General features: G+C 40.5%; 1 protein-coding gene across 1 annotated transcript; it reads left to right on the forward strand.

The window, feature by feature from the left end:
* The first annotated feature begins 1,683 nt into the window (after positions 1–1,683).
* Positions 1,684–10,869, forward strand: LOC119420169 (gap junction alpha-5 protein-like). The gene is made up of 6 exons (XM_037687552.1): positions 1,684–1,752; positions 2,516–2,680; positions 6,547–6,831; positions 8,182–8,247; positions 8,329–8,477; positions 10,401–10,869. The coding sequence occupies exons 1-6, from the start codon at positions 1,684–1,686 to the stop codon at positions 10,867–10,869; spliced, it is 1,203 nt and encodes a 400-aa protein (XP_037543480.1).
* Positions 10,870–11,850: the final 981 nt, after the last annotated feature.

Below are 11,850 nucleotides of genomic sequence, written 5' to 3' on the forward strand. Positions count from 1 at the left end.
CACACACACACACAGTAAATACACAACGTTTGACTCACATCTTCATAAAGTCCTGGTGTTTTAAAACTGTACTTTAGGTTTGGAAATGTGGTTCTGTGGTTTTTGATAATTATTATCTTACCTGTTGTAGACAGCTCCTTAATGACCTGAAATAAGAGGTGATTCATGTGAGCACTATTTATAACCTTTTTATTGTCACCAGTTTCACATTACACAGCTAGTATCAAGATGTCCCATCATGTAATTGTGTGTGCATGTGTGTGTGTGTGTGTACACACCTGGTCCTTCTATGCAGTGGTGTAGTCTACGTGATACGTTGGTATACGCCATATAACCACTAAAAAAAGCTTGGGTATTTCCGTATACCCACTTAAAAGTGCCCAGTGACACGTGACATATCACTGGGCATGTGTCGTTGATATGTAGAAACATTGAAACGTGGGGGCCAGTGGTCGGGGCGAAACACGTTGTGAACGGTCTCAGAGAACAGTGGTGTCAGTGGTGGGGCCAGGGGAGAAGAGACTGTGTATTTCGCCAGGCGTGTGTACTTTGGTTTCTAAGCACAGTATACCCACTACAAAAATGTAGACTACACCACTGCCTCTATGAGTCTTTCTGGTACAGAACCCCATCATACTTGTTGTCCTGATAGGGACCAAAGCCTGGTTTGATGACAGCAGAGCCTCAGTAAGGTTAATAAGTTAATGTTAGTGCTGTAATGGTCAGGTTCAGTGTAAAGGTCAAAGTTAAGCCACGAAAATGAGCGGTCTGAAAACAGATAGAAATACAAGCATGTGTGTCTGCAGTTTGTTTTTATCTTGAACACAAAAACAAAACCATAGCTAAAAGGTAAAATTGACAACAAAAAGTAGCTAGAAGCTAAAACCATCAAAATAGTAGCAATGCAGTGGCTAAAACTTAATTAGCAAAAGATCACATCATCAAAACAGCTTAAAGATAAAAGTAATAATAGAAACATATAAATAGAACAAGTATGCTAAAGTAGATTAAGGTGAAGCACTCACACCTACCTCCACCCTCATTTGCCCACTTTTAGCTCTTGAGCAAGGCTGTTAAAGAGAAAAATAGAACAAACACGATCAAGTAGATTTTAAATAAAACAAAGTTTTGAAATAATTAAAGTGACATCAATAGTTCCCTTTTAAAAATATTTAAAAGGGGATTTTTTTTTTTTTGTAAGTAAAGCAAAATGTTTTGAAAAGTACAACAGCTACTAAAAGCTGAAAGTCAGAACACTATTGTCATTTGAGCCAATGAATAATTGTTAAAATAGCAGAAATTATGTGGAAGTAATTTTGTTGCAAACATCATACAAATAAAACTATAAACAGGAAAACTATTGTGTGAACTCTGAATCAGCATTTATGTTGACTTACACACAAGGAGTTGGAAATTTAATCAAAGTTTGGTTCTGGGACATTTATATTTTCATCTGCACTTCATTTGTTTGAACCAAGTAGAACTGGGGGTTCTTTAAAGGCCCTGACCTGACCCCGGTCCAAACCTGTGTTCTCTCTGTTCCTCAGGAGGACCTTGTTCCTGCAGGTCATCAGAGGTCATCAGAGATCATCAGAGGTCAACAGAGGTCATCAAAGGTTATCAAAGGTCATCAGAGGTCGTCAGCGGGTGAATTAAAAAGTCTGGACTGATTTCTGCTCGCTCATGGCAGACTGGAGCCTTTTGGGAAACTTTCTGGAGGAAGTCCAGGAGCACTCTACCTCTGTTGGCAAAGTACGAGTGAAACACATGACAGGCAGCATGACAGCAGTCTCACATCCTCTGCCCGTCCTGTTTATGTCTGACCTACAGTTTATCTTGAGACAGCTCTGTTTAGTGTGATTTGTGTTTTTGACGCTATTTTAATATTTGCAACTACACAAAAACGACAAAAGTTGCACTGCTGAATAAAAGTACCAATGCATGTTAATTTTTGTACAATATTCTTCCATTTGAGCCACAATTTTCCATTTGTGTCTCTCCCTTATGGAAAAACATTTAAACATGTTGCTCATTCAGGGTGAATGTGCCATGACTTTAGCAAAAAGCTGCAAATAATGTGCCCATAGATGACAATGGAACTGTGTTGAAACATGGTAAACCTGCAGCTCACATGCAGTTAGTCCACAGTAGAAACACTGAGTCACAGAAAGTTACACTTTACATGACTGAACTGGCTTTTTGAGATCTTTAGATACATTTTTGCAGAATCAGTTTAAACTTTATTGTTATAGAAGATCTTACTGTGTTGTCACACACTTTATCTGAGCCATTAATTAATTTAAAAAGTATTTTTACTCCTAAAGTCTGCGCACTTATTCTACTTCAGACTTCTTACTTCTTTTACTGCGTTTTGTCTGATTAGATTATTACAAAAGGAGACGACATGATGTTGGAATAACTGTTTGTCACTACATCTATGATATTCCCATGTTGTTCATGGTGACAGATGCTTTTAATGTACATTTAGTTAGTTGATTATTTTTTTAATTCACAGGTGTGGCTGACCATCCTGTTTATCTTCCGCATCCTGGTGCTCGGGACGGCGGCTGAGTCCTCGTGGGGAGACGAACAGGAAGACTTCAACTGTGACACCGAGCAGCCCGGCTGCGAGAACGTCTGTTACGACCGAGCATTTCCTATAGCACACATACGATACTGGGTAAGAATGACCTGCCATGAGGCAAAAATAAAACTAAACCTGCAGCTGCTAAAAGAAACAAATGGCAAATGGTGAATATATTGGGTCTAAGAGTGGAGCGAAGAGGGAGATTGAAACCTCTGTCCATCCTCCTGCATGTTGTGAACATGATAACTTGAAAAATAAGTGAAGTACCAACACAATTTTGGTGTGTGGCTGCATCTAGGTATAGAAAAGGTCACTGTCAAAAACTGGGTTGCCCCGTCTAAATCCAAGATGGCCACCATACATATTGTGGCATAATTCATCCATTCAACCTTTATTTATCCAGGTTAGTCTCATTGAGTCACGAGGACTCATTTCCAAGAGAAACCTGTTTTAGACAGACAACATATAAAACTACAATAAAAATGCAATTAAAATAAAAGTAGTGTTATAAAACAGGATGAAATACTAAAAATAAGAACATATTTGCTTTGATGTTTCTATCGACATTATCAAATGTTTGAAGCCCCTTAAAGAAATTAGGGTGGACAACTTCAGTTCCTGTTGCAAGGTGTTCCAGGTTGTAGGAGCTGAGTAGGAAAAGGTCTTTGTGTCAAGTTCAGTCTGCACAGAGGGAACGCTGCAGGTAATGATGGCCTGAGAGCGCACGCTGTAGCTGTGCAGACGGCGTGACAAGTAGGAGGAGATATAAGAAGGTAGCAGACCAAGGAGGGATTTATAGATGAAGATGAACCAGTGTGAGAACCTACGTGTAGATAATGATGACCAACTGACCAAGGAGTACAGGGTGCAGTGATGGGTACAGTAGTTACAACCAGTTATGAATCTTAGTGTGTCATGGTAGACAGCATCCAACATCTGCAAACAGCTGGCAGGGGCATTCATGTAAATAATGTCCAGAAGAACACTCATCCTGAAACCACAAACACTCACTGTTTAAAGCATTCAGCAACGGGGGACATCGACGTACCGCCTGTTTGTTATTTGTCATCACCAGATTAAGGGTTTGTCACTGTGTGTTTCTGATAAATTTTCTAACCTTATCGCTGTAAAAAGATGGCAAACAATTTAACATTCAATACAGGTTATGCAGGCTGTGATAAAAAAAGGATGTGTAAAACTCAGCCACAGCTCACTCAGCTCAGAGTTCTGCGAGACTGCAAAAGAAAACTTGATCATCTTCTCATGATTCTCAGGATTCAGTCAGTCTCCAGCTCAGTAAAATATTTCCTCACAGTTCTGTGAGGATCTGTGTCTTCTTGTGTGTGTCTCCCCTCTTGTGTTCGTTCCTGCTCCTCAGTGTTTCTTCCTTGTGTAATCAAGCTCCTGCCTCCGCCACTTGTTGCCAGGTGTTGTCTGTCATTAAAGTCCTCATATTGCTCTGTCTCTGTGTTTCTCATAGTCTGAGTAGTTCCCTGTCTACCTCCATGCACCGTCTTCACTCTATGTCCCCATCAAGGAAGTTTGCTGCCCCGTCCTTTTGTTTTTGTTAATAAATTATTTCTTATTATAATTTTCTGAGTCTCCATGCTCTGCCTGCACTTGGGATTGACATCAAAACCACCGGAACGCGCCAAGTTCAAATATGAGAGTGCACAATCAATGGACTCCTGACTTTTGTGTCTAACCTGGTGGTCAGTAGCTCAGGAGCACCAAAGGGGACTGTACTCTCACCATTCCTTTTCATTCTGTACACCTCAGATTTCCAGTACAAACAGACTCCTGTCATCTGCAGAAATATCCAGATGACTCTGCAGTGGTCGGGTGTATCAGAGATGGACAAGAAGCTGAGTACAGGGAACTGGTGGACCACTTTGTGGCATGGTGTGGAAACAATCATCTCATCTTGAATGTGAACAAAACAAAGGAGATGATTGTAGATTTCAAGAGAAATAGGAACAAGTCCAACACTATTTCCATCATGGGAGAAGAAGTGGAGGCGGTGGAAAAGTATAAATACTTTGGGGTTCACCTGGACAACAGACTGGACTGGAAATGCAACAGTGAAGCATCTACAAGAAGGGACAGAGCAGACTGTACTTCTTAAAGAAGCTGAAGTCCTTCAGTGTTTGCAGCTAGATGCTGCATATCTTCTATAAGTCTGTTGTAGAGAGCGCTATCTCTTCTGCCATCATCTGCTGGGGTAGCAGCACCAGAGCAAGTGACTTAAAAAAGATCAACAAGCTCATAAAGAAGGATGGATCAGTTCTAGGAACTCCTTTGGAACTTTTGGAGATGATTGTGCAAAGAAGGATTCTTCATAAAATGAAGAACATTATAGACAACCCTCAGCATCCTCTTCATCAGACTGTCCTACAACAAAGTGTCTTCAGTCAGAGGCTTCTTCAAATCCGTTGTAGGACAGAGCGCTACAAGAGATCCTTCCTGCCCACAGCCATCAGCATCTAGAACAACTCTTTAATGAAACCAGGATGATGAGTTACAACAACATATAATTTCCCTCTGGGATTAATAAAGTATTTTTGAATTGAATTTAATTGAATTGAATACCACTAGTCGTCACCACTAGTGATGGTCAGCAAATTGAACTTGTATCTACGTTCAAATATCTGGGATTTTTAATTGATGACAAATTGTCTTTTAAAGCACATGTTCAGTTTACTGTAAATAAACAGAAGCTTTCACTTGGATTTTATTTTCGGAATAAATCCTGCTTTTGTTTTAGGGTAAAACAGAAATTGGTGGAGTCAGCTTTTCTTCCCATTATTGACTACGGTGATGTATTATACAGGAACGCCTCTGCTCAATGTCTTCACATGCTGGATAGCATGTATCATGGAGCTTTGTGGTTTATTACAAATTATGGAGCCCTAACTCATCACTGTCTATTGTATGATAAGATAAAATGGCCATCTCTGCATGTACGTCGGCTTGGCCAATGGTATGCTTTGATTTACAAGCCTATTCTTAAGTTGGAACACCTTATCTTTCATCTTTGTTAACTTTAAACAACATGACCTACAACCTCCGGTCTCAAGACTTTTTAAATTTTAGTGTTCCTCGTGTCAGAACAGAAAGGGGAATAAAGCCTTCAGCTTTTCTGCTCCAACCTCAAGGAACAGTTTGCAATCAATGCTTAAACTTGGAACACTAGTATCTCTGAATGTCTTTAATACCATGATAGATCCAGTTATGTTCAAGTTGCAGAAGTGCAATTGTTTTAATTGAGTCATTTGTTTTACTGTAAATTTTATTGTGCCTATGTGTTGTAACTGAGTGTTCTCTCTGTATGCTGCCAGTCTTGGCCAGGTCTCTCTTGTAAAAGAGATCTTTTGATCCCAATGGGACAAACCAGGTTAAATGAAGGTTGTTATTATTTTATACCCTGATTCATATTTGCTGGCATTTTGCAACTCCATGCTAAATAATAATGTTTTCCTACCTTTTGCTACTGTTTTGCTATTTTATTTTTATTTTTTGGCTCTAATTTTCTTGCATTCAACTAGAGTTTTGTGGATCCTTGTTGTAAAGTACCGTTCCTCTACATGCTGCTCAACTTTCACAGTTTCTGGATCTTAGATCGCAGTTTTCCTGATATCTTGTCTATATTTGGCTTTAGCTTTTGTTTTCCTGCCTCTAGTTAGTTCTAATTCCGGCTATCAGCTAGCACTAACACGAACATGACTATAAATCATTATTAGACATATTCGATTCACATTTTGTGTGCTAGTAGCTGAGTTTCATGGCTTTAGCTTTCTTTCTGTCTATCAGCGAATAGGAAAACAATTTATGCAAAACCCAACCAGTGCCTTAAACATGAAGCATTTACTTTCCTAGCTGATGTAGAATTGGTGCATTTGCCCTTTAATATTGGTTGTAATAAACATGTTGTGTGTGTTTTGTTGTAAATCTGTTTTTAGGTGTTGCAGATTGTGTTTGTGTCCACTCCGAGTCTGATCTATATGGGCCACGCCATGCACACCGTTCGCAGAGAGGAGAGGAGAAGGAGCAGAGAGGAAGATGATGGAGATGGGGGAGGGAAAGAGGAAGACCCCGGAGGAGGTGAAGAAGGAAGAGATAAACCAGGGAGGAATGAAGATAAAGATGAAGAAAGTGAGAGAGGTCCGTCAGCCGGGCGAGTTCGGCTCAGAGGAGCTCTGCTGAAGACGTACATACTGAGTATACTGATTCGCACCATTATGGAGGTAAACACAACTAATACTAGATGGAAACGGAGCACAAAAGTATTTTACTCAAGTAAAACTACAGTTGGTTACTTAGTAGGAAGTTTACTAACATACAAGTAAAGTTACATGTATAAGTAAAAGTAAAACGAGTAAAAGTTACTCTATTTTTCAAAGCATTGGAGCATCTCCTACGGTACACAAGGGACAAGAGGACTTTTTTTTTTCTCGAATGTGCTCTTAATTCAAAAAACCTCACAATTTGTTATGCAATCACAAACTAAAACATCTCCACACATGACATTTGAAACACTGAGAAAATAAATCTTTGTTCAGTGCAGAGCATCCCATGGTGCTCAACAAAACGGCTGGTAGAAAAACTTCAATTACTCGCCATGCTCTAGATTTTAGTACAGTTCCTTCTTGGAGCTACAATAAAATAGGTTTGGCTCACAGAGAAGACATAAACACGACTGCAAAAGAAACGGAAACGTGGAACAAAAAAGTGGAACAAACCAGTTATGTTGGTGCTAAGATGGTGTCTTTGGCAGGCCCCCTCCTCTTGACTGATGAAGTCTTTCAGATGGAAGGTGAAACGTTCCAGCAAAAGAAAAAAAAAAACTGTCCAGATGACCTGACTGAAAATTGTTGGATTGTATACCTGGATTATTGAGCATGGACATTTTTTTTTCAATTAGCCAATTAGTAATTAACAGTGATTACATCGGCTTTATAGTCTAATTAAATATTTTAAATGGTTACATTATTGGCTTCAGTTATGGTTGATCACATTCACACTGAGGTAAGATCAAATCTGCTGACTTGTGAAATGAGATGCTTGTTTTTTTTATTCACTTTGGTTGGTACAACCATAGCACACAAGTATTTTTACATTTTTATATACATTAGATAGCTTGAATACATTCTAGTATTATTTTTAATATTTTCACAAATCGTTTTTACATTATCAGCCCTTACTGCTGGCTGTTTTGACAATATCTACACCAAGCCTAAGTCCAGATGCTTGCCCTCTCCGGTTATGGCTCCTGAACAGTGTTTACCTGCAGTGGTATTTCCATCACATTGGTTGATGAGGAATCACTTCTCTGCAAAGCATGGGTGCCTGCAGGTCTGCCTCTGCACTATGTAAGAATGCAAAGTGCTTAAAGGGCAACAGAGCAGCCATGTGGTCTGGAACATGTGATTAAGGATTTACATCCAGTTGAGCTGAGGCATGAGAGAGTCATGTCACGTGACCAATGCACGCTCTAGTTGTGTATTTAACTCCTTGTGTCACAGTAGCGTCATCCAGAGACAGAATGTAGAAGAACAGAGCTTACTCACTGTGTCCACAACCTGCTTTCCATCCAGGTGGTGTTTCTGTGTCTCCAGTACTTCCTGTATGGAATCTTCCTCAATTCTCTGTATGTCTGCAGGGTAAGAACTAGTCCTATTTCCAGTCTTTTAGATTATTCTCCTCATATTCTGGCTTGTAGTGATTCTCCCATATTCTCTCAGGCCTGGCCGTGCCCACATCCTGTCAACTGTTACGTCTCCAGACCGACAGAGAAAAACGTCTTCATCGTGTTCATGTTGGCCGTGTCAGGCGTCTCGCTGGTGCTCAGCGTGCTCGAACTGCACCACCTGGCCTGGAGGCACTGCTGCAGGTACGAGTCCACATTGCTAGGAGCAATTTCAGTTTCAAACTCTCATTCAGAATGAAAACATGCTGAGTTAACCTAAATTATGAGTTCATATAGAGCCGTGCAAACCACACGATAATCATTTAGCAGAGATAAACACACACTCTGTCTTTGCTTTTATATTCCCTGATAGATTTTGTTTAATCCTTAGAGAAAACATCCAGAACTATGTTGGAGTCACATGAAAAATACAAAAATGCAGACTCAAAAAATAAACAAGAAAAATTTTCCAGCTTTGAGGAAACAAACCGTTGTAAAAAAATATTCATCCCTCCTGGTGATCTTTCTGTTTTGTTGCTTGGATTTTAAATTGAGTTTTTAATTTTAAAACCAATAATTCCACAGCTAACTTTATATAATGTAGGGAAATACTTGTTCCCAAAACCTAAAACATCTAAAACTAAAAAATGCTGTATTTATATGTGTTTGCTCCGATAACTCAACACTTTGTGTGTCCACCTTCTGCATCAGTTCCAGCTCTTCAGGTCCATCTCTGTGGTCTTGGTCCATCTAACCAGGGGTCACATGGGTCAACAATGCATGTGCACGAAAAGGTTGCGTGCGCCTTGCACATGTCGGGATGTATCAAAACGAACATTATTTGAGAGTGTGTGTGTAGATGCAGTATATGCACATTTTTGACCTGCATTGAGAATGTGCTTACCTCCATTTCCTTGTTCCTTTATGGGTCGCGGGGGTCACTGGTGCCGAGCGAGCAAAATGAACTCCATTCAACTTTAAACAACATAACATTTAACATGCATCAAGCATGACTAAAACCTCCTCACTCCAATGTAAACTGCAAATGTTCTTATATTTTTGTCACATTCAGCAGTGACTGCTGGTGAGGAGCAGAAAGTGTGTGTGGACTGTCTCACTGAGAATAAAACTGTCTAATCATCACATTTATTCAAAACAACTCATCCGTAATGATTCCTCCAGTCATAAAGGTGCAGACCATCAAATATAGCCATTAATAGCTGCATAAAGTTGTGTGTAATTGTGGATCTATGACAGCTGTGGTGCTGCAGGACGACATCACCAACAGGAGAATTAGAAAGCAGCGTGATGTTTGGGATCACATTGACCATATACTGATTGGGTATTTCTCCCTGAGCTGTGCCATGCCAGCTGTATGGGATGACTTCATCCATATGATGCCCAGATATATAAACCCCCCATCCCCACCCCACCCACATTGTGGCTGAAAAGCTTTCTTGAATCTCAGCGACTCGTTTCTTCACATCAACTACTTAAAGAATAATCTTCTGTTGTATCAAGCTCCTGGATGTCTCTGTGTTTACAGTAACTCATTTATTAAACGTGTGTAAAGATCAAAATGCCTCGGCCTCATAAGTGCGCCGCCGGCAGATCTGCGCCCCCTGGTTCACTTCATTCAATGACAACCAACGACAACACGCACCCTTCACACGTGTAGCAAACATGTTTTTACACCCCACTACTTATTTAGGAGCATCTCCGACTCACAGTGAATACAATTTGTCATTTTTCTGTATTTAGATATAAATTTTGACTGAGAATCCCACATTAAAAACACCTATTTTAACTATTTAAATGGAGTTGCCACACGTGTGCACAGTTCCATGTTCTTTCAGATGTATGAAGGAAAGGAGCGCTGCACGTGGTTTGATAAATCTGAATGTTTCTTTCCTCATTTTGTCTCTATGCCAGCTTTCAGGATGAAAGCTGTACACTATTTGATACATGAGGTGGTTTTACAGCAATATGTAAACTGACCAACTTTAAAGAGACAAAATGTGCTGTGATCTGAATAAAATGTTTTTACATAAACAGGTTTTACTCTTCTGTTGGTCCAGACTTCTTGTTGCTTTAGTTTAAACTGACTGGTTTAACCTCTGTTTGCAGGCATCTCATCATCTGTAAAAAGGATGCAGCTCCTGCCAATGCCTCCGTGGTCCGGCAGCTCTCTCTGACTGCACCTCGGCCATCAACCCCACCTCCAGATTTCAACCAGTGCGTGACTGGCTCCTCACACTTCCTACCACTCCCTTTCCCAAACCACCGGCTGGCCAGCCAGCAGAACTCGGAGAACATGGTAACAGAGAAGAACAAAATAGCCGCAGCAGTGGAAGAGGCTAACTTCCTCCAGATGAACTGCTACTCGTCCACATGGCAGAACTCTGAAGACGGTGGAATCGAAGACGGGACCTACCTGATGTCTGACTCTAACTGCTACAGCCCAGAAAGCAGAGACATGAATTGCCTTCAGACCCTAAAAGCTGGTCCAGATGGGCTGCTGCTGAAGGACAAGCGAAGATTCAGTAAAACCAGCGGGACGAGCAGTCGAACGCGAGCGGACGATCTGTCTGTTTAGGAAGAAGAAACCCGGGTGAATCTGGACTTCTACTTGATTCTCAACAATGTTCACTTTATATCTTGAAGGGCTTTCCCAGTTCAAAAGGTTTTAAATTGAATTAAAGCTGCAAGCAGCGTTGAAGGCCCTCGCAGCTAAGCGCCGCTGCGGCCTTATGGCGACCGCGGGAACTGCAGCGCCCTTCCCGGTCGCCATCGAGAACGCTCACGTTACCGTCACGCGCCCGTTCCCCGGAATGCGCATTCGCCAAACCTTTCACATAAGCTGCGACCGCATATATACCTATTGTAATAATGTAGGGGGCGCACTTGAGTGAAATATTAAACAACAACACCACTGCGTCCATAAGTCCTCACTAGTCAAGCACCAAAAATCTGGTCCAGATCGGACGATATATCACTGAGATATAACAGTTTGATTTATGTAGGGGGCGCACTTGATTCAAATATTAAACAACAACACCACTGCGTCCATAAGTCCTCACTAGTCAAGCACCAAAAATCTGGTGCAGATCGGACGATATATCACTGAGATATAACAGTTTGAATTATCTAGGTGGCGCACTTGAGTCAAATATTAAACAACACTAACAATGTGTTTAGACATGGTCACACATTATGCCATAAAAATCTGGTGCAGATCGGATGATATATCATTGAGATATAAGGGTTTGAATATTATAGGGGGCGCTCTTGAGTCAAATCTTAAAAAACATTACTAATGTGTCCATAAGGGCTACATAATAATATACCAAAAATTTGGTGCAGATCGGATGATATATCATTGAGATATAACTGTTGCAAGATTGTAGGGGGCGCTATAGAGTCAAAATTTAAAAAACATTACTACTGTGTCCACCAGGGCTAAATAATAATGCACCATAAATTTGGTGCAGATCGGCTGATATATCACTGAGACAAAACAGTTTGAATATTGTAGGGGGCGCCCTTGAGTCAAATATTAAACAACAAAACTAAAATG

The sequence above is a fragment of the Nematolebias whitei genome, chromosome 1 (assembly GCF_014905685.2).
Source record: "Nematolebias whitei isolate Nwh7 chromosome 1, NemWhi1, whole genome shotgun sequence".
NCBI classification, from domain to species: Eukaryota; Metazoa; Chordata; class Actinopteri; order Cyprinodontiformes; family Rivulidae; genus Nematolebias; species Nematolebias whitei.

What these genes read in the sequence shown, in the direction of transcription:
- LOC119420169 (XM_037687552.1), top strand. Translation starts at nt 1,684, where the DNA reads ATGGCAGACTGGAGCCTTTTGGGAAACTTTCTGGAGGAAGTCCAGGAG. An exon ending in ACTCTACCTCTGTTGGCAAA is followed by an intron (nt 1,753 to 2,515) that starts GTACGAGTGAAA and finishes TTTAATTCACAG; the next exon opens with GTGTGGCTGACCATCCTGTT. An exon ending in TAGCACACATACGATACTGG is followed by an intron (nt 2,681 to 6,546) that starts GTAAGAATGACC and finishes ATCTGTTTTTAG; the next exon opens with GTGTTGCAGATTGTGTTTGT.